Raw genomic sequence first — 21,902 nt, 5'->3', positions numbered from 1 at the left:
CCGAGAAACCCCCCCAAAAAAGACAACCTTTTCACAGCCACGACGCATCCCATCTCACGATCCCATCGTCCGCAGAACATCCACCAGGGCTCAACGACAAAGCCAGCGCACGCCTCGAACACCAAAGTGCCATCCCGGGCCTCGTAAGTCACGAGTGCACAGCCATGTCCCCACGTGGCCCGGAAACCCCGACATCAGCGTAACCAAAAAAAAAAACCCCGGCACGTTTACCCCATCCACCCCTCTGTCTGGTGTCAGAAAAGAAGAAGAAGAAGAAAAAAAAAAGAAAAAAAAAAGACCGGGAGAAGAAATTATGAAAGGATGACGACTTGAGACCCAAGGGGGCATCCAGACCAGATAGCCCGAATACCTGGGGAAAAAAACAATGGTCAAACGACCCGGGCCACTTTGCGAACGGAGTGTGCTTCGACTCAAAACCGCCTCCCCCCTCGACTAACACGCTGACTCGATGGGTGGGCAAGGAGGCGAGCACATCTGGAGGGGGAGAAAAAAAAAAAAAGAATGAAAGAAAAAGAAGAGAGCGGTGATTTTGCAAGTCCCGAACGTCCCGTTTGCATGAGGGAAGACGTTGCTTGGAAACAGCCGTCTCGGTGATGGTTGCGTAGAACGTGCATTGCATTGCACATACACTACGCATCCTCTCCACCGCGGCATCCCACGACTCGTTTGGATTATGCCCCCCGAACGACGTGGGAGATTTTGAGTTGTTCCAGTTCCATGTCGCCTCTTTTACACGATGTAGCTTTCACCCCAGGACAGGAAGAAACTGGTATGCTTTGTCGCTACCCGGCATTCAGGCTTGACAGTAAACGCAAACTCCGCTTACAAGGTGACCCAAGTGACTTTCGAACATCCCTCATCGCCAGTCTAGTCTGTTCCATCCGGCGAACAGGAGAGACAAAATCCGAGAAACCCTTCTGAAATAGTGATAATCATTAACCGGCATCGGGGACCGCGAGAAAGTTGCGAGCACCTCGCACCATGCCCTCGGCATCATCCGGTCGAGAACCAAACCAAAAGCGGGGCCGGGTTTCTCTCTGCCATCCCCGCGGCATCCCGGACGAGCCTACTGATCGGCGGCGAAGGGGGCCCGGGGGGGGTTTGCTGCAGAAAGCACAGCCCACCGGCTCTCTCAATGTCGCTCTTTTCCTCTTTCCTGTTGAGTGTGTAGGGCAAGGTGGTACGGGCATTTATCCAGCCTTATCCAGGCCTAGGCCTTTTTTTTTTTTTTTTTTTTTTTTGTTGTTGTTGTTGTTTTGTTTTTGCCAAAGCCATTCGACATAAAACCTCAAAACGGAAACATATACAAACCCCAAGGAGATTGATTACTTCCACCTCCCAACAATTAAATAAGTCAATAATAGTTAAAACAATGGCAAGCATCTGCATCTGCACCGCACGGTCGCAGGCGCACTGGGGTCAGACACAGGGTTAATCTTTTTGCACTACTTGCTCCCCCCTCTACCACTGACAGAAATCGAGGGGGGGGGGGGCGGCTTCGGTGATGAGTTTCCGCTTTGGGTAGGCTACTCGTTCGAGCCTTTGACATTTCCGGCCTACGGCGGTTCACACAAAGGGAACTTTGTCTTTTCTTTTCCCTCTTTCCCTTCTTCGTTATGGGCGTTCTGCAACGCCAACATACTAAAGAAGACCCGAACGGGTTAAAAAGGAGATCCCCGACTCCATCGGGTTTCTAGACCACCAACCTTGGGTATTCTCGGAAACGACATGCCTAACGCCTAACGCTTAAATCAAACGCTTTACCGTGATCGGACGTTCTGACCTGGACTAAAACCGGGATATGGAGGCAGAGCAGGGCAGGGCAAAAAAAAAAGAAAAGAAAGAAAGAAAATTAAAACAAAAACGTCATTCAATGACCCAAGACAAAGCCCATCGCCGAGGATTCCTCGTTGGAAAGAAGGAAGAGAGGAGAAATGATCCGTCGTAATCGGGTTACAGTTGCCAACCTAAAGGCGGACAGAGTTTGCATTGCGCCGCAGAAGTTACCAACACAGCGGGTTTTGGTGTGAAAGGGCTTGCGCGTATGTGTGGTCAAAGTTTAGAAGTAAGCCTTTCGGACCTTGCGGGACACATCATGTCTCATCGATTTAGGGGCTCCATGAGGTTGCGCAGCGTGGCTCGCGTTCCACACCAGAAGGGAAAAGAAGACGCCCCCACTAAAGAAACCTGCGCAAGTAAACTTAAGTGTCTGTCCGCTCTTGAGCATTGCTGTCGCAACTCGTAACGGACAGGCTTGCGCTTCATTTCGGCACAACTTGCATCTGCAAAATACACTACAACAGATGGAAAGTGTTATTTCGCAGCCCTGCCCATTCCTAAACGTGCACAATCACCAGGGCGACGTTGTCGGGGATGAAGTGGGTGAGATGCTGAAACAGCATGTCGCCGGTTTCGTGTCTGTGCCCGGGGGTGCCTCTTTCCCAGGGGACCTTGAGGGGCCAGGCAGGCCAAACGTGTTAGCACTAGTAGGGGGGGGGGTTGTTGGGGCTTGCAAAGTCATGCCAGCATCACCCGTTTGATCCGCAACCTTCAAGTTTGGCGAGAGGAGGACGACGGGTCATCGACAAACTATGGGATGGCAGAACGGGCCACTAGTGCAAGCTGAGACGATAGGCGATCAGGATTCATGATACCTCGCTGCATCTGGAAGGGTTCAAGAATCACATAGACCGTTGGTGGCTTCAACGTCGTTTGATGATATGGTGGCCGCGGAAGAATAAATCACGTTTGCGTTGTTAACCTCTGACGACGTATTAGTCCGAAACCAGGCGGTAGGCACCCATTCCCCTCGCCCCCGCCCCTCATGGCTCTCTTCGGCCGCCGGCAGAAAGTTTCCTTGGAGAGAGCACCGAGAGGATCGGGATGAGTGGGTTTTGAGTTGGTTGCGACGAGCCGCAGACAGAGGACAGACAAGCCGGGATTGCCCAACGACGCCGGAACCGCGCATATCTCCCGATCCGGGTACAGAGCCGTGGGTAGAAGCGCATGAGTGCAACATGTAGCCTCTTGGGACTGAGAAGACGCGTGCTTGCATACGTGTGCAAGGCAGGCGGGCTGATGAGACGACACGGAGACTAACTATAGCAAACGGGACCAAAGTCCATGGCAACTTGGTACCTTTTTCTGCTCTGCCAGCACCTGCCTTGGGCGAGTAATTATGAGAAAACAAGATGACAATGAACATATCGTTCAGAGAAGAACGCAGATCAATGCCTCGTCATCATATTTTCATCATCTTTCTTTGACCTTCGCTCGGACGAAAGCGACAGGGCGGATGTCACCAGGAACACTAAAGACCAGCGTTCTGTGTTGTCCCAAATGGTGGTTCCAAAAACGGAAATGCCACTGTGCCATATTGAGGCTCGGCTCAGAGCAGGGCCCCCCTTAAGCAAATTACAACGGGCTGCGGAGAGAGTCGTCTTTTTTGTGGACTCTCAGATTTCTCGATGCATGGCCGACTGGGTCATGTGTTTGACGAGAGTATTGCCATTGTTGTTGTTGATGCTGTCGTTGTTATTGCTGCGCTTGAGCACCGCAGGCAATGAGGTCATGGCTCAAATCGAAAGAGTGCACGTAAAAAAAAGAGAGTAAGACTGAAAGTTGGTGGAGACTGGACATGCTCTAAGGCAGGATCGAGATCGGGCGGAGAAATCTCACCATGGTTGCTCGACATTGGTCAACTGCTGCATCGCTGGTTGTGAACAGGTTCGCCAGATGGTCCAAGGTCCCTCCGTTGTGTGTGGTAGGGGACAGACGACACAACGTGGAGCCCCGACCGTCGGCAGGGGTCCTTGACTTGAAGTGCCTTACTGATATTACGGCAATGCGCCCGTCGCAGGCACAAGAGCACTGACACAGGCAGAGGCACAGGCGCAGGCACAGGCACGAGAGCACGCGTCGTCAGGGCGGAATAACCGTTTGATATTGGGATCCTGGTTACAAACTGAGCCCGCCGTATACTATAGCCGTCAGTGGTGGTGTCTTGTTGATTACCTCCCAGGTCGAAGGGTGTGGGACGGCCAAAAAAAGCTACTCACGCTGATGTGCAGCATCACGGGCCGGTGGGAGACGTCTGCGTTGGTGAAAAGCATTCAGCGAGATTTGGATTCGCGAGCAGAATTTTCGCGCTGCTGTGATCTGCTGAACCCTAATTGATGAGGCTCATCAGAGTGAAATGAGCCTCAGTGTCCTGACTGACTCTGTTTCCCGTATGTTGATGGGCAAGGGCACGCACGTATTTGCTCACAACGCCAGCGTGAGAGAGGACAGGCAGCTAAAACAACCCCGGATTGCTAAGCCAGCAATGCGACAGGGGTTGTGTTCTGCGTCAACAATCGACATTTGAGGGTTACTGGACCCATTTGCACGGCTCAGGTGAAGAGTTCGGGATTGCAGCTGTCTGTTGAGGGGGGGTGTGTGATTGATGGAGCAGAAGCCGGCCCAAGCCAAAAAGGGTCACCTGCAGAGTGGTAATTTGCGGAATAGACGCCCAAAATAGACGCGAGCACGAGGGATTGGGCGATTGCAAAAAAATCGTAAATTGGGGTGTTCCCTGCGAGGGCTGTGGAGGAACAGACCGACTTTTCGAAATGGCATTTCTCCTTAATCTTTTTTTTTTTTTTTTTTCCCCCTCCCTCCTTCTTACTGGCTTGTCTTGGTTGCTCATTGTGCATCGGTATCCGTGTAATACGTGGTGGTAGTTTCCAGGTTTGTTTGAAGGCTTAGAGGATTTGCACATAGCCTTGTTTCGTCAGATCAACACCAGCTCCTTCCCTCCTAACCCCCTCCTTCCGGTTATATTTTGTAGTATCTTTCGGTGAATTTCCAGAGAAAGCTGTCGCCCCCCCCTGCCTTGTCGAGCTGCTTCTGGCTGGGGCTGCTGCCAATCGTGACTTGCCGCTGCCACTTTTTCGGACTGTTGGGTGGGTCTCCAACCGTTCAGGGGGTCCCGTTGTTTCAGATTCTGCCAAGATGTCGAGGAAAATAGCTTCAAATTTCTCCCAACGACGGTCCCAATCTCCAGTGCATGGGTAGGTGGGGGGGTTCGGTGGTTGGCTACTTTTCCAGCCACAGTCCATCCCAGCGCCAACCACACTGTGGTTCCCGATGATAGTTCCGCACCTTAGTACAGTGTGGTCTCATCATGATTGACCCTTAGATGCTAGCTAGCCTTCTTTTTCCGTTCAAACGATCTACTTGCCGCGTTCCTTCAGCAGATGGGACAGCAAGCCACAAAATTGTAGCATTTATCAAAGGGGCTTCGATTGACGGATAGCCGAACCTATCTTGCAATCCTATTTGTCGCAGGTTGGCTGCCGCCAGAGTTTTCCGGAGGTTTTTTTATGGTTTAATCTTCGATCGCGAAATTGCGATGAGCCTGTGGGAGTCTGAGAATGTTTTAGGACCGGGGGTTTTTTTGTCGCTCCGTCGTAAGCCACCTTCCCCTCACCAAGAAACAAAATGTCGGGCAACGCGGGATGGGGAGGGAGGGTTATGCAATATCCAACCGCAAACCAAGGAGGCTCTGCCCTCCTCACATCGCACTTTGTATCAGTATCCGAGCGTCTTTCTCCATGGGACACCAACGCAATTCCGATCTCCCCCATGATGATGATGATGATGCAGAGGATGACGATGATGTTCCCCTTGGGGGAATGAGTGGAGAGGTGGGAAAAGTAACATGGGACGAAACGTGGACATTTCCCCAAGATTGACGAACGGTGAGACTAAGCATGATGACCTTGTTCCTAATTTTGTAGAATACATAACATCGACTGTTATGGCCGTCCCTCCGTCAGGTGAAGGTATTATCCATGATGAAAAGGGCCATAACGGTGAACCATCCTTATTGCCTTGGCCTCGGCATCTCCCATACGAGAAACCAAGCCCAGGGTTCGGCATGACGGGAAGGGATATCGCTGACTGTCAATTCCCACTCTGCAATTTAGCCCATGCAAATAGCGAGCAGCATCAATGAACTCTTGCTCCAAGAAATGCGATCTTTAGGTGTGGCTTACTGGGCTGCGAGTCCTGGCTTTGTGAACCCAGGTTGCCACGAGGTTGATTTGGCAGCCATGTCAAAAAAGTCTCTCGATACGAAAAAAAAAAAAAAAGGTTCACGTGAAATTAAATCACCAGAGTTTAACGGGCGGTGGTGACGTCGCAACCGACTTCGTATTCCCTTCTGACTGATTAGGAGGTAGAATAAAAAAAAAAGACACAGGCATATCCCAGGAACCAGAAAGTGGGCATACTCCAACCGTTGGGTTCCCTCAAGATGGGATTCCCCTTTCTCGGTCAGCCGCCGACAGATGAAGCCTGCGCCTACTCTACGGTGGTCTATCTGAAGAAGGAGAGAGCCGCAGGTAGAGCGGGCACCACTCCCGCTTGAACCCCTCCCTCCTTCTACTTAGGGCAATCGAGGATCCAAGATTGGGTTCGACTCCCATATTATCCTGCCAGATCGGACGAGGCAATGCGTTTCCAACAAATGAATCCGTGGCCTATCACCATTACTATACCGATGATTAAGAACAGATGGCGGCGAGTCCGACCAACAAGTTGAGAATAGAACCACATGGTCTCTATTTCAGTGCAAAAAAAGTGGCCTTTGCTTTCTTGCTTGTTCCCACCTCCTTCTGAACTGTCACAAGACGGCTGTGTAACCGTGTTCAGATACTGAAAAGAGGTATTCGGCGGCTAACGCCGAACCGCGGAGAATATGGGGCTGAAGTAAGGGGAGGGAGGGGTGGAAGGAAGGGGGATTGACCACAGCTATTCACTCGCGATGGCGGTTTTGATTCAAACTGAAACCGATGTGGTTGGCTGGCAACGGCCACGTTAAGCAGGAATGCCCGCCCACGGGAAGGAACCGAAAACATTCACGTTCTAGACTGGCTCAAGGGGTTCGGCAACGTACGAGCTTGTAAGGGCGAATGTGTTTGACCACAGACATGGCGAGCAAAAGAGAGGAACTCTGCAACGACGGAATAGATTGATCGACTGATCCATCTCACACTCACGGACGACATAGAGGCCAAACGAGCCTTTGAAAGTGCACATAAACAATCAACCGGCCGAGAGAGGTCGGACATTGCCCCAAAAAGACAAAAATAATTATGGAAACTATGGGTTGTAGTGGGACACTACTTCGTCACAAGCAAGGAAGCGAGTCTTAGCTCAGGAATGAGGGAGAAAGTACTAAGCAGGAGCAACCGGAGAGTCGGTATTGGGGAATTCTCTTTTGTTTTTTTGGGCATTCTTTGCAAGGGTGTTGGATGAAAGCACAGGACGCCAGGAGGCTCCAACCGAGGCTAACAACTACCACTGAACCAGTTGTCTGGTTGTCTGGCTTGCTGGCTGGCTCGCTGCCAGAAAGACTGGGGCCAAGAACGATCTGGCAGCCGAGACGAGGCACCGAGAAGGACGATCATTCGAGGTTTGTGTGTGTCCCATCAATCCAACCAAGGTCAGGGAAGATGAGGAAAAAAAAAAGGTTGGAGGTTGATCATCAGCCCACACAAACTAGGTCGCTGCGCTGACACTCGGCTAAAGAAACCTGTTGCTCTTTATCAGCCCTGGATTGGATAATTGGAACTTGGACTTTTGACAGGCCTGTCACTTTATCCCGTGTTATTGTTTTGGATGGAACGTCCGAGAGTTTCTTTGCAGCAAGGCCACCACTGATGCGGTCACTGTGACTCTACCGCCGGCGTATGCAGTAGTGAGTAAGTAGTACCGTTCGCCTTGTTATGAACGTGCGGGAAATGCGTGCAAACATGTCACTGCAGAGGTTTCTGTTCTGTACACAGAGAAAAAAAATTCAAAACAAGGCTCCTTCTGTTCTGGCTTGATGACCATGACCGGAAATAAAGTACGAGCCCAGGAACACCCGAGGGCAAAACCCGAAACCGCAGAGGCCGTTCCTGGACCGTCCTGACGCGCTCCAGCAGAGGGGGGCCTAGCCTCCTGAGATCCATTTTGGTAGGGGGCAGTTTGTATCAACAAGAGCAGGTAGTGTTGACAGTAGAGGAGGAGCAGAAACCAGACTCGGGAGAAAAGCAGCGGGAGCATGATATCCGTACGTCGGCGTCACAATCGCTACTACTGTTACTGTGCAGCAGAGTACTAGTAGGGAATATTGAAATGGTTCAAGCGCAAACTTGCAGAGGGCACCTCAGACTCATAGAGACAAGAGACGAAGGCAAAATATTAAAATTAATCCCCTGCCTGCACCAAATTGGACCTCCCGAGACTCCCATTGGTCGTATGTTGGCGCCGAAGCTGGGCTGCACAGCGCTACCGCAGGCGCATGGGCTATTAATAGCCCCTGGTCATGTTTCGCAAAACACCCTCAAGTCACGATGAAGCCTGTGGCGGCCATCCGTTCCCCACTTTTCCCTGCCTCTTGTGCCTCCAGCAAAGTCCAGCACCCACATTCTAGGTAGTTGCACTTACAACGTCCCCACTTCACAAAGCCTCTCTGATATTCAGACCCCACTTTTCCGTGTGGGCGATGAGTGTGAGAGTGAGGAGCCCTGGCTTGGTTTTCTGCCTCCTTTGAAGTCCTGCGACCAGTCACCGTCAACCATTTGCATCTTGCAGCTTGCAGCGCAGCGGCACCTGTCCGTCCTCCCATCTTCCCCCTCACCTCTCTCTCTCTTTTTCTCGTTCCGCCTGTCTCATTCGTTCTCATCAGCATACCCTACTTACTGCCTGTTGGATGTGTTTATCGTAATCCGACCACGGCCTCTACTCGTTGCGATGAGAACCGGCAGGGAACTCTTAGTTGGGGGGGGCAGAAGAAGGTTTATTAGCACCACATAGTAGTTATGACTTCATCCGCCCGTTTGCGCTTCTCTCGAATGCCCTGGTTGTAGTGGCGCTCTCTCTCTCTCTTAACCTCCCACTACTCTAAGCACCACAACAATGAATCCCCCCAGCGAGGTCCCGCCCCATGCATACTGGTGTCAGCAACGCCTTGCCGTGCCTTGCCCCTCCAGGTGGTCCAGGTCCGGGTCCAGGTTCAGGCCCGCCGCCCGCCCAGCTAAAGTGGCCTGTAACCTACTGCAAGTGCGCGCTCTCACTCGCAGCTGCTCCAGCGGACGCCGACCCTTCTGTAATGATTCCTTGTCTTGCCCCCCCACTGTTCAGTCGGTACAGCCTCCCCCCCCCGGCCAATGTCGACGAGTGTCGTGTGTACGTAGTAAGAAGGAGGGTAAAAAAAAAAAAGAGGAAGCGAAAAATGGGCACCCCGTAAAGACAAGATACGTACTTCAGCGTACAGCGCCGCCTTTCCCTTTTTGGATCGCCCAAAGGATACGTACCCCGGTACCTTACGCACCTGTTGCGGGAGCCACTAGCAGCCCAGAGAAGGACCCCTACCCCGGTCATCTCAGCCAGCAACTAACCCTGGTGCCCTGGTGCCCTGGGGGACCCTCCCACCACCCGTTGACTTCCAGGCCAGCATCTCCAGGCCAGACCCAGCCCAGTCAGTTGCCCTCGTCGACGAGCCCATTCTCTCCAGTCGCCTACGCCTGTGCCTGCGCCTGCGTCGTTCCCAAACCAAACCAATCCCTTCCTACTGCCTCCCACTCCGTCTCCTCTTCTCTGCCACCTCTCGAATCCTTCCATTCGATTTTCAACTACTTCCACCCACTCCCCTCCCCATTCCGATTTCTTTGCCTCTTCACCTCCTCTCCCAATTCTGTTCCGGCGCTTCACGCTTTCTGCTGCCAGCCAACCCTTTTCCCTTTTACCCGCCTTGTCCAATGCTTCCGTTTTGACGGTGCCACACATATTCTTCTCCTACAGCATGTGCTAACCACGAGCCGCCGTTTTCGTCGTGTCCAGTAGCCATTGTTTTCTCTCTCACTCCCACCCCATTCTTCTCTCTACCAACTTGCCTTGCCTACCTTTACTGCTACTATTACCTTTTCTGCTCCTGCATCCTCTACTTCTCTTGTACTTGAACACGACAACTTCCCAAAAAAACACTACGCCAGGCCCCCCGCCGCATACGAGTAACCGCCCCCGCCTACCGACCCCGTTCTTGTCGCGAAGCCTGGTCACCTGGTCCTGCTGCGGTCTCTATCCGGTACCACCCCGAGTACGAGGAGGAAGTGAGCATAGAAACATACTTCGGTCCTTCCGAGACTGGACCTCTACAACCACTTAACCAACCAACCACCCCGCGGAGGAAAAGGAAAACAAAAAACACCAAGCAGTGACGGGATTCAGCAGCGCTGTCCTCCGATCTAACATCCTCTTCGATTTCTTGAACAACCCGCGATTACGCTCTTTCACCAACAAAACGCCATCATTTCTTTAACTATTTCGCCAACGGTGCCCCTCTCGGCCCTCTCAGTCTCGTCGCCCGAGACCGCCGCCAACACGTTTCCGTCGCGCAAGAGGAGAGAAAGAGAGAAGGGATTTGGGCAGCCAATTCCCAAGGTGCACAAAACCATGCCGTCAGCAGCGGCAAGACGGATCTACGAGGATCAAATCCCCTCTTTCATGTCAGTCTTCGATCTCGACGCCGAGACAATCGCCGCCCAGGAAACCGTCACCCTCGTCGACCCCAAGTTGATTGAGATGGAGGCCGCTGGAAAGCCGTTGGGCAACCCCGTCCAACACCTCCGACCGACAATACCTTCGGATCCCACGCACAAGCACCACGACAGCACTTCTACCCAGGCATCCGAGTCTGCAGAGTCATCTCCCACAACAACGCTGTCCACAAGTGATTCCTCCCCATTGTCAGACCCGTCGCCTTCCTCGTCCCCAGACTCACCTGTCAATCTCATCCCTCTGTCCTCCTTCCCGGCAACCTCCTTCGGCGCTCTCCCCCCAATGTCCTCCATGAACACCCTCACGGTGTCGGACACCTCGAGCTTCGGCCGGCCAATGACGTCTCCTTCGCCGCGCCGCCCAAAGAACATGAAGGGTCTGTCTATCCAGCCGCCTTTCATGGGCAACACCGCTACAACGCTCGTGTCTGAGCCCGCATCGCCCTCTTTCATCAAGCCTACAATCCCGGCAATGAAGCGCAAGCCTAGTCAATTGAGCCTCAACACCAAGACTTCCGATCTTGTCATGCGGAATACTTTGGAGGTCCCAGGCACGCCTGGAATGGCCCCGATCATGCAGAGACGTGCTTTGAAGCACTCGACTTCCTCCCCCCACATGCTGCCCTCCTTGAAGTCGGCAACATTCGGTCCTCCAGGTGGTATGACCTTCCCCAAGGTGTTGGAGCGCAATGAGTCGGGTTTGTCGGAGCTGTTGAGGCCAACAAAGACAGGTGTCGGTTCCTCCTTCGATACTACCATCGTCGAAGAGGACTCCCCGATCAGGACGCAGCTCGCCAGCCGCGCTGCGCTCGATTTCGAGCCGTACCACGAGCACGAAAATAACGAGGACCAGAAGACTCCCGGTTATCCGGATGGTCCGATTGCCATCTACGAAGACAACGTCTATCTCTACCTAGAGCCGACAGCGGAGGAGGCCTCGAAGTTTGACACTGTTATCAATGTCGCGCGGGAAGTAAACAACCCGTTCTCATTGCTGCCAAAGCCTGATGTGCAAATGATGGACTCCCCTGCCGTCCTAAGCCCCATCCCCGACACTGCTGTGTCAACTGCCAGCTTTTCCACGGCATTCGAGTTTCCCACCGAGGGAAAGTCCGAGACCCCGACAACCCCCAAGGCAATGTCATTCTCGATCAAGCGCCCAGAGTACATTCACATGCCCTGGGATCATAACACAGATATCGCGCAGGATCTCATGCATCTATGCGAAACTATCGAGGCGCGAACAAAGGAGGGCAAGAAGGTTCTCGTCCACTGCCAACAAGGCGCAAGTCGATCTGCCAGTCTCATCATCGCCTACGGCCTTTACCGGAATTCCGACCTCAGCGTTAATGATGCCTACTACGCGGCGCAGGAAAAGAGCAGATGGATCAGCCCCAATATGAAGCTCATGTACTGCTTGCAGGACTTTCAAAAGCAGGTCTCGAAGAAGAAAGCTCCTCCCGGATCAGCCTTCCGTCCGCGAACTGGACGCAGCCCCACCAAGCACCGCTTGACACTGTCTGCGGATGCTGCCATCGACACGACGCCCAAGGAGCCCATGACAGCCCCCCTGCCAGGAGAGAATGAGGGCAGCTCTGGGAACTCGAGCCCGAAGAGAGGCAGTCCCACTCGGGCTCGTGGTCTGTCGACGCCTGCTAGCCAGCCAATATCACCTGGTCCCTCATCAGCACCATCGAGCTTCTCATGCTCAGAAAGCGAGAGCAACTCTGCAAGATTTGGCAAATTTGATATCGATCGATTGCTTCCGCAGCTTAACCCGCCTCCCTCTGATACTGGCTTTGCATCATCTTCGTCTTTTTTCGCAAAGCCGCCACCGTCGCCTGGTCCTCCTCCTTCACCTGGATTTGGTGCACACCGATTTGGACCCTCCGCAGGTTTTGGGTTCTCAAGCTTGAACCTGGGCCCGTCACAAGAGCACGAAGCGGAGGAAAAGCTGCCTAAGCAATCAAAAGAACAGCACGTCGCAGTTGCGCTACCTAGCGATGCGGCACTTATGTCGCCGAGAGCCGAGACAATGACGAACAATCCGCTGCACGGCTCTTACAGCGAATTCGCTGGTATGCGATTTGTTGAAGTGCCGCCAACTCCTAGCGAAGGTCTGTTCTCGCCTCGAGAGACAATGTTCCCCAGGGATCCTTTTTTCCCCTTTGGACGCCCCACTCAAGTTGCCGACCCACGAAGTCCGCCTACAAGAGGTGAAACGCCAATTGTGAGGTCTATTGATGAGCTGCTATGACCGCAGTGCGGGACACACCGCCACTAGCGACTAGCACCAAGCCCGCGGAATTGGACTAATTCGGCGTTACTCGGTCGGACTAGGGCGGCCAATTTCATCTTGGTCATCACGCAGCGACGCAGCGAAGTTGATGGCGTGAGTCAACACGAGGTTGCGGCCAGCATCCGAAACAAGTGCGCACTAAATAAGCCAGGGTTTATTTCTCTTCACGCTGAGCGTCAACATGGCATTTGCAGGCGTAAAACCGTTCTGGAAACACAAGGGCCTTGGCTGGGAATCACGCTTCCGAGCACTGCCGACGACTCCATTGACCTCGTCGACAACCGATTACAAAACTCCAGAAGTCTAGCGATCATTTAGCCGGCATTTCATTTGTCTTTTTTTGAGAGCCTTCTTTTCAGAGAGCAGCGAGTGGCGAACTGGCGGTTGGTTTCGTCACGAAGCACTAAGCAAAACGTACTTTACTACCATAAACCGAAATGTGTAATCTAGAATCGAATCCCCTGGGCGCGATATATAGGAACGAAAACGTGGGACTTCCAACCCATTTGGACACGGAAAGGGCAAGGAAAGGGGTTCGGCCATCATTATTTTATTCTTGTTTTGTTCTCGCCGTCGTTTTCACGCAACACATTTTGTTCGCTTTGGGAGTTGGGGAGGGTATCAGGCACACAGGTATCTCACGAAGGCCATGTTGTTTTATACCCTACGGGGGACTGGCTTGCTTGGAGAGGAAACGGTCGTCGTGCATTCCCGAAAAAAAGAACCGGACGCCCTTTAAGTCTTGTTGGGTCATTTTCGGGTTTTCAGTTTACTTTTTTTTTTTTTTTCTCTTTTCTTTGTACTGCGGTTCATCTACGGATGATAACCGCCCATATGCATAAGGAGTCCAGGGGAGAGGGATGAGATGAGGATACCATGACTGCATGGCCCTAAGGAGTGGTAGATGACTTGAAAAATGAGAAAACGCACTTGAAAGTGTGTCAGTTAAAAAAAGTTCTGGTTCCTGCGTTGTGATTGGAGAACATTGGTGAATGTAATACACGAACGTGATTTCAGAAAGGAACGCACGATGAACGTGTGTAGAGACAGTACTTTGAACAAGTTTTGAAGCCGTGCAGCAGCAGCAATGGATTCAGCCAAAGGACTCTACTACTACTACTATGAGATGTTCAAGCATAGGAGTTGTTCACTATTATAACGCCTACTACGCACATGCATACCACGACCTGGATCCACAAAAGCTCTGGACACCATCACGACGGAGAACATGACGATGCGATGAAGTTGAATTTGATATCCCAAGTCCATGGACTTAGCGTAATCTATCTGATGAACCGCCGCCGAACGCCGGACAGACCACTTATTGGGTCATGTACATGTGTATATATATATTTTTATGTATACAACGCCACTTAGGGGGGATCAAAAAAAAAGAAAAAAGAAAAGAAAACAAAACCGGTTGGATATCTCAAAAGGGGTTCTTTTTTTGAAAACTGAACAGGAAATACATTATCCGTCGATGTGTGCGCAATATTGAGAGATTCAGAGTAGACGGCAAACACTCCTCTTCATATCCCCATCTTCTGGTTCCCTGTCTCTTAATTGGCTGCGTTGCATGACAGAACTCTTCAATGTGATAATGCTTTGCCGATAGATAGACGGAAGAGCAGACATGCGAGAGATGGAGATGACAATTGGGTGCAACGGATGAAATAAAAAGTAAGGCGGCGGGCGAGAATGCAATCTACTGCGTCTTACCGGCGGCGGCGGCACGCTTCGCGGCTTCCTTGGCCTGCTTCTCCTTGGTCGCAATGCGGGCTTCCGCACCGATGGCACCAAAGACAAGAGACACGCCGAGCCACTGCATGTTGGAAAGGCTGTGGCCGAAGGCGAAGACGGAAAGGGCCATTGTGACCATCTTGCGGGTGACAGTGACTGTAACGAGGAGAACGGAAGAGAAAGTAGAAAGGGTGTAGACTGTGATCAGTTAGATAGTCCGAAACTTGAAAAGAACATACAACTAAATGTATGTGTATGTGAGTGAGAAGAGAGAGGAACAACTCACAGATGAAGACCTGTCCTACAGCACCGCACGCGGCAAAGCCTAGCACATCCCACCAGACCGCAGGGTATCTCGCCATGAATCCGAGTGCGGCCTTCAGCTCCCCAGCGTTGCCTGCAACGTCCATACCAAGATATTCACCCAGTCCAGTGTGCACCAACCAGGGGCTCAGGAGGAGATATCCGAGCGTGACGGCGGTGCTCATGAGGTTGTTGGCGCACATCATCTGCGGCCCGGTGTAGCCCTTGAACGTGCTGAAGATGTAGTCCTGGGTGCTATTGGTGAGACCGTCGAAGAGCAGGTTGATGGACAGCAACAGCATGCCCCACGGCATGTTCGCATCCGGGTTGACTACAGACTTCTTCTTCTTGCTTCCGGAATGCAGCGTGAACACTGCGACACCAGCAGTGACACCCGCCACAACGAGATATTTGTACAGAGGATATCGCTTGCCAAACAGTGTCGTGTGGAGTAGCATCACAGGCACCAGCTTGCATGACTTGGCGAGGAGGAAGGTTATATAGTCGATGTGGCTCAGACTCGCATATCCGAAAGGAGAGGCGAGGGAGGATGTGACTGCGACTAGGGCCAGAGGCCAGAAGATTTTGCGAGAGGGGAAGACAGGTGGGATGGAGGCGGCGTTTCGGGAACTGTAGAATAGGTATAACAGACCCGTGGTCGCGGCGAACAGAGACTGGATGGTGTTAAGGAAGACGGGATACTTGAAGACTTCCGGCTTCGAGGCTGGGCCATAGGGCGTCGTCGTGAGCTTTTCTTGCAGGTACGCCCATGTCAGGCTGCGGCAGGTCAGTCACATCTCTGTAGACAGAGCAGTGGGAAATCGTTGACGTACAATGAGGCGTAGATGCCGCCTACGGCAATCAAGATCTGCAATGCGCCAGCTTCCTTAGTCTCAGCGTACGCAGGCGCAGCGGCGGCCGTCTTGCCGTTGGCCTTTGTTGGAGCGCCGTTACTAGGCGTGCGTGAGAGGACATCTTGTTTAGAGAAGTACTCGGACGAAGTCTGTCGTCGGATAGGCGTGGCCTGCTTCGAACGCGCCATCGTTGCGGTTGTAGTGTCGCGGACTGAGTGCAGTCAGTGAGCGGGCTATCGGTCGCAATTTGCGTTGATCCAGCAAAAGGTATTTACGACAGAAAGGAACGAAACTTGCGTCAAGAAAAGGACAAATGGGAAGTCAAAGATAAATGATAAAAAGCGATTGTCAATCGAGGCAGCTTCGCACCGAGAGAAAAGAACTAAAGTTGAAATAGAAAGCCAGTGAGCGGAGGCAGAAGCGCCGATGTTGATGAAGGTCTAGGCTGATGACAGGTTGGCTTTATCCCAAATTAAAAATAAGGTGGGGAGCTTCCCTTACCTCACTTTAATCTGCTGGGCGGCCCCCCCCTGAACTCACCCCTTCCACTCAAGCCTCTTCAGGGTCCCCTCAACTGTCTGTTTGCGAACGGCCCCTAACCTTATCAGGAATCAACCCAGCCTGGTGCCTCCTCTCCGGATCGGCATCGCCAACAGGTACCCAGAACCCCGCGCAGCATTGGCCAATCACAAGGAGAGCGCATCCTGATCCTGGGCCTGCCATGCTTGCGCCGAATGGGAGCTTGAGCCCAGAGGACAGCGAATTGCTGCCCAAAAGCTTGGTTGATTTCAGTGGGCAGTCCTGTTGTTGAGAGTGGTTGCAGACAGAAAAAGGATTCAGCTCGCCGTAGCAAAGTGCCATGAAGACAACAGACTGAAATTGTGACTGTATGTTTCTATGTACTTCCACATCTTCTACAAAAACTACTTCAACATCACATTACCAAAAAGATTTTCATTTTGAGCGGCCTTGCTAAGGGGTATTTGTGTCTGCCTATCTATGGGTTGGTATCACTATCTAGAATCCTCCCGGTGTCGGTCATAAAGCCAATACCAGAGGCGTTCAAGAGCCCTCCCATAGCCCAAGACCAGCAGGGAATACTTGGCCACTAAGATGCGTTCGGTCCAGTCGAGGTAAAGAGGGGAAAAGGAGGTGGAGGTACGAGTGCATTGATGTCTGATGGTCGATGGCCGATAATCATTATTAATGTTCATTCGAAGCATAGCTTCGAAGAGGTATCCCGCGTCGTGAATCATGAAATGGCCTGTCACCTTTCGATGACTAGCCACCTGCCTATGTTCGTGTGAGTTCATACAAGCATCCCGATCCGTGGATCCTAGGATGTCTTTTGCCTGCCCAAACATTGACCGGAAAACCCTTCCTCCAAAATGAGCAAATTTGTCGCGTATTACGACTACAACTGAAAAGGTGAAAGCTGAGGGGCCACAACCTGCTGGTACCCACGTAGTGCTTCGCGTGTGCCTGAACCATTTGTCGGCCCAGAAATCAGAAACGTCGAGTGAGCAAAGAGAAAAGCGTTTTCGAGTCCCAGACCAAGGAACAGCTGTTTAATCAACTGCCCTAGATCAAGCCTTGCGGCCAAAGTCTGCAATGTTCGTTGTGGGAACGGGGACGAACTGAAAAGAGGTAACGTGGAAAATGCGTTTACTCAGAGGACGGGGCCTGGGAGCGGCGCATCTTCTCCGCCTCAAGGTTCTCGTACAAGAGGAAGAGAGCCGACTCATTAGCCTTAGCGGTACCCATGATAGTGAACATGCGCTCGCCGCTCTCATCATGAGGGGCCTAACGAATCACTGTTAGCACAACTTCAACAAATGACACAATATCATCATCTTACCTTGGCAATGGAGATACGGGCACCAGAAGTCTTGCGGATCTCGCTGATCTTGCTGCCAGCACGGCCAATGATGCAGCCAACCATATCAGCGGGGATGGAGATGTTCTGGGTCTGAATCTCCTCTCCATTCTCGTCGTGGGTGGGAGGGCCACGGGAGGCAGCATCTGAATCAGAGCGACGACCGTAGGGTCGAGTGGCACCACCGTTGCTGAAGTCGGCACCGTTGCCAGTACGCATGACACGGGGGCTGCTATACTCGGAAGAGCGGCCGCCAGCAGAGGAGTAGCTGCCGCTGCCACCCAGGGTACTGGTGGAACCAGGCTGGGTGCGGACGACAGGGTTGTACAGTACAGTGCCAGTACCACGCTGCCAGTCATCGACGAGACACTTGCAAATCTCCCAGATAGCAGCCTTGATACCATCGGGAGTGCCCTGGACCTCGACGATTCGCTCAGTAGACTGGGGAAGCATCTCCTTCTGAGCAACCATACGAACGCCAGAGACATCCTGGATGTGCTTGATCTTCAGACCTTGGCGGCCAATGATGGTGCCCATTTGGTTGTGAGAGATAAGAAGCTTAATGGCTAAGAGGCTAACATTAGTGACAATTTTCACTCATAAGCGTTAAGGAGGTACGTACGGTGAGTGCCGTTGTTCTGGACAACGCCTCCCATGCCCATAGCAGGAGCGCCCTCGAGAAGAGCTTGCGCGACAATAGCATAGGCCTTAGAAATGGCCTGGATCTCGCCAGTGATGGTGAGGACACGGTCATGAACGCCCTGGACAACCTTGGAGACGCCAGCCTTGACACCGGTCTCGTCGCGGAGATCAGCAACATTCTTGCCGGCCTTGCCAATGATCACGCCAGCCTCCTTTGAAGAGACAATGGCGCGAAGAGTGAGCTGAGAAACAGCATACTCCTCCTCAGTCCGGGGAGCGGGCTCTCCGTCGGGACCGAGTCTGGGCTCGCCATCATCGACCTTGAGGTGGTCAAGGGAGCCGGCAAGCTCATTGCCGTTGGCGGAAATGGTGTCCTGAACAGCAGACATGTTGATCGACCTGAGATATCGAGAAGTCGAAGGATAGGTGTGAGTAAAGACTTGGATAGCGTGGCGAAATCGGTCGCGTAGCTATCAGAAAGAACTGGGAATATACGTTAGTAAGATGAACCATTTTAAATAAACAATTAGACTTAAAAAAATCTACTGCTCGAAGATGTGAATATTGTGGAAGAAATAATGCTTTGGAAATGTGTTCATGGCTAAGGCCTATGGCATTGCAAATCTGCACTTGCGACCAGTTGTGGTGTCGCAGCAAGATGTGGGAAAGGGAAGATGCATGCGCAACTGAAGTACCTCTTGAATTCGAAAGGCAGCGGTCGTAATTTAAAGGAATGAAAAAAAAAAGAAAAAGAAAAACATAGAAGGGGATGGCCGTGGCAAGGTAAGTTTGCAGCGCAGAGGTGGTGAACGTGGAAGGGGTTGTGATCCAAGGCGGGGTGGTTTTGTGCGGTGCTAATTACCTTGTATTTTTTTCCTGAGCTTTGTCAATCAGGAAAGCGCGGGGTCAACTTGAGGCAGCAACCGAGAGGGCAGGTGCGAAACCACAAATTGAGAAGGAGGGACAAAAGTTGATCGCAAAGCGCAACTCAAAGAGGACAGCGGTAGATATGGTACCTGAGTACGAATTGTCGGAACCGTTAGTTGGTAGGTCGAGGTTGTGAGGCGATGCGACAGGTGTGCTCAGTAGTCGGTGGGTAGAGTTGAGTGGGTGGTGGATCGGGGAGGAGATCGGGAATCTGGAGGGGTGAGGAGTAGTAGATGGGAAAGTGGAGGAGTGGGATGGAAGAGAGATAGGAGGGTGTGTTGGTGGAGAGGAAGAGAGATGTGAGGCGGAAGAGAGGATGTTTTGTGGAAGAGTTTGGGTGAGGTGGAAGAGGCGAAGAAGAGAGTTGGGGGTCGGAGAGAGGTGAGGTTGATCGTGGAGAGTGAGGTGAAGGACGAAAAGAAGTGCGGGCAGAGAATTGGGGGGAGAAAAGTCGGTTGGTAATTGTCAGAAAGACGGGAGGGAAAGTGCGCCGCAGTTGTTTTTTTTTTTCCTTTCCCACCAAGCTGGTAGTGGAAGTGTGGGAGGGAGGTACTTACTGGTAGGTGTGGTCAGGTAAGAGAAGTCTTGTATCATTTTAGTGTTGAAATCTTAGTGACTGATAGCTTTATGGGCTGCAAGGCAGGTGCGCAGGGTTGCTTTGAAGGAGAGCTTCTTGCTGAAGCTGGGCCATTTGCAGGGCTTGATTGGCGAAGAGTGACAGAGGAGGTACGTGATTCAGAGGCTGGATGCGCCTCAAGACCTCAACGGCGACTACTAGTGCCCCACTCTGAAGCAGTCAATCACGTGTACCGACCCGCAGAGATGTGCAGCGACTGTACCTGGGAAGGCGCTAGGGCCACAATCACAGCAAGTATCCTGCCCCTCCTGCACATGCTTCCCGAGCTGTACCTAGAACGTACCTCATCTTGGACCCCTCCAAGCAAAGATGGAGCTTTCCCCAGCGCCTTGGCTACTGCCTCGGGGTGGTTTTGACACCCGCTGCTGATGCTACTGCTTCACTGCCAAAGAAGACCCCTCCAATGCGACTTCCCCTCCCTCAAACACTCACACACTCACAGATGTGACTGATGAAGGACGAGATAAGACGAGACACCAGTAGCCGCGTCCAAGCCTTTTCTAGCCCTGTCTTCTCCGGCGGTAGAAGTACACATGATCCCTAACAGTTAACGCGGCCATCAAGGCGCGAAATACCTCCTACACCCATCTCCTTGGTGCCCTTTCCCAGGGCATATGTCCTCCCTCCGGTTCTCCCTCTCTCTCACACCACTTACACCTCGTCGAGGGTGGGGGTGCCGCAAACTTTGGAGAGAAAGTCCCTAGGCGGCCTCTTGGGGCTAATGGACCTCTTCGGATTGATCCCCGCCAGGGCACACAACAGGGAAGAAGCATTCCGGACCGTCTCGAATCGGCCTACATTCCAGGGTTGAATCTCTCAACATGATGGGCAATGCTGGTCTCTATAGGATCTACGGTGCCTGACCTGGTCGCATCGGGATTCTGAACGGCAAGCACCTTGATCCACCAGCCAGAGTGCCCAATCGAAACGACCTTGACTGCCCGACTTGCGACACGCGACATGAAGTTTGCTCGCTCACTTGTTCTCGCAGTCGCAGATGCACGTCAATGACAGCTTTCCCCCTCGGGACTGTCGCAGGCACATAGGCGCAGGATGCAGGACGGCGAGCAGCGATGGGGAGGGCATAGAGCGTCCCAAGCTCCAGTGGCTGGCCATTTCCCACCTCCAACCGAGGGATACAAGACGCCCTGATCAACAAGGGCCCTTTGCTGCTCCTCTCCACTCGTTACAGCGCTGCAGTTGTGCTTCCTAGCGCGTGTATCCATACCAACATGCCATTCGAATGCTTGGCTCCCGTCCAAATTTTACCTTATTCGTACGCCGATTGTTTGGGTTATCGTCCCGCGGCCGACCGTTTAGCGAGAAGGAGCCGACAAATCCAACCTCCCTCTCTCTCCTCTTTTGGCCAAATGGCATTTAGTGCTCAGAATCCCACATGCAGCGTATATCGTGACTGTTCACCTCATATGGATGCATCCCACCACCAGTAAACACATATGGCATATTCAAGACCTTGGTATGGCCAGAAAAGAGGGCCTGCATGTTGTGTAACTCTACTGCAACTCCCGCCCGTTATCCGGGCTTCGCGGGAATTGCCTGATGGCAACGACCTCAGTGAGGAGAAACCCCGTTCCAACCCCCCGCTAGCCCAGCCGCCACATGACGCCGCCGCCGCTTTCCTATTAGTTTCCGGCCATCCGTCACATCTGGGTCCTCCACCCAAAATATACGATGCCGATGGGCAGCGTTTCTGAGGATAATATCTCCTCAGTCAACCGGATTGGTTGGTCAGGGAGATCCCCGGTGGTGGGGTCGGAACGTGCCATTGGCGACTCCACGGGAAAACCGCCTACTCAAGCAACCTTTACGTAGCGTCTGCAATGCAGTAACCCAGTCGCTAATGCCAGAAAAGCTCTTGTCCGATGTTCCGTCATGCCACGGTCGCCAAGCTTAACGTGTGGCGCATTGCCAGCAACCATTGACACGATCGGGGTATCCCGTTATTCGACTAACAACGTGAGCGGGAGATGGACATGACAATGTATCAATGTCA

At 52.5% G+C, this 21,902-nt stretch overlaps 3 protein-coding genes across 3 annotated transcripts; 1 reads left to right on the top strand and 2 right to left on the bottom strand.

Annotated features, from left to right (window-relative positions):
- Window positions 1-10,506: 10,506 nt before the first annotated feature.
- Window positions 10,507-12,867, top strand: CTRU02_212761 (tyrosine-protein phosphatase; the record flags this gene model as incomplete). Its single annotated transcript, XM_070205906.1, has 1 exon — window positions 10,507-12,867. One exon carries the CDS (start codon window positions 10,507-10,509, stop codon window positions 12,865-12,867), a length of 2,361 nt encoding a protein of 786 aa, XP_070060299.1.
- A 1,747-nt stretch (window positions 12,868-14,614) lies between these two features.
- On the bottom strand, window positions 14,615-15,994 carry CTRU02_212760 (UAA transporter; the record flags this gene model as incomplete). Its single annotated transcript, XM_036723403.1, has 3 exons — window positions 14,615-14,847; window positions 14,936-15,729; window positions 15,786-15,994. The coding sequence occupies 3 exons, from the start codon at window positions 15,992-15,994 to the stop codon at window positions 14,615-14,617; spliced, it is 1,236 nt and encodes a 411-aa protein (XP_036584679.1).
- A 1,477-nt stretch (window positions 15,995-17,471) lies between these two features.
- Window positions 17,472-18,713, bottom strand: CTRU02_212759 (kh domain rna-binding protein; the record flags this gene model as incomplete). The annotated part of the gene is made up of 3 exons (XM_036723404.1): window positions 17,472-17,609; window positions 17,665-18,248; window positions 18,305-18,713. 3 exons carry the CDS (start codon window positions 18,711-18,713, stop codon window positions 17,472-17,474), a joined length of 1,131 nt encoding a protein of 376 aa, XP_036584680.1.
- Between the last annotated feature and the right edge of the window lie 3,189 nt (window positions 18,714-21,902).

The sequence above is a fragment of the Colletotrichum truncatum genome (assembly GCF_014235925.2).
Source record: "Colletotrichum truncatum strain CMES1059 chromosome Unknown Contig_0009, whole genome shotgun sequence".
NCBI lineage: Eukaryota > Fungi > Ascomycota > Sordariomycetes > Glomerellales > Glomerellaceae > Colletotrichum > Colletotrichum truncatum.
This window is presented reverse-complemented; position numbering and strand designations above follow the sequence as displayed.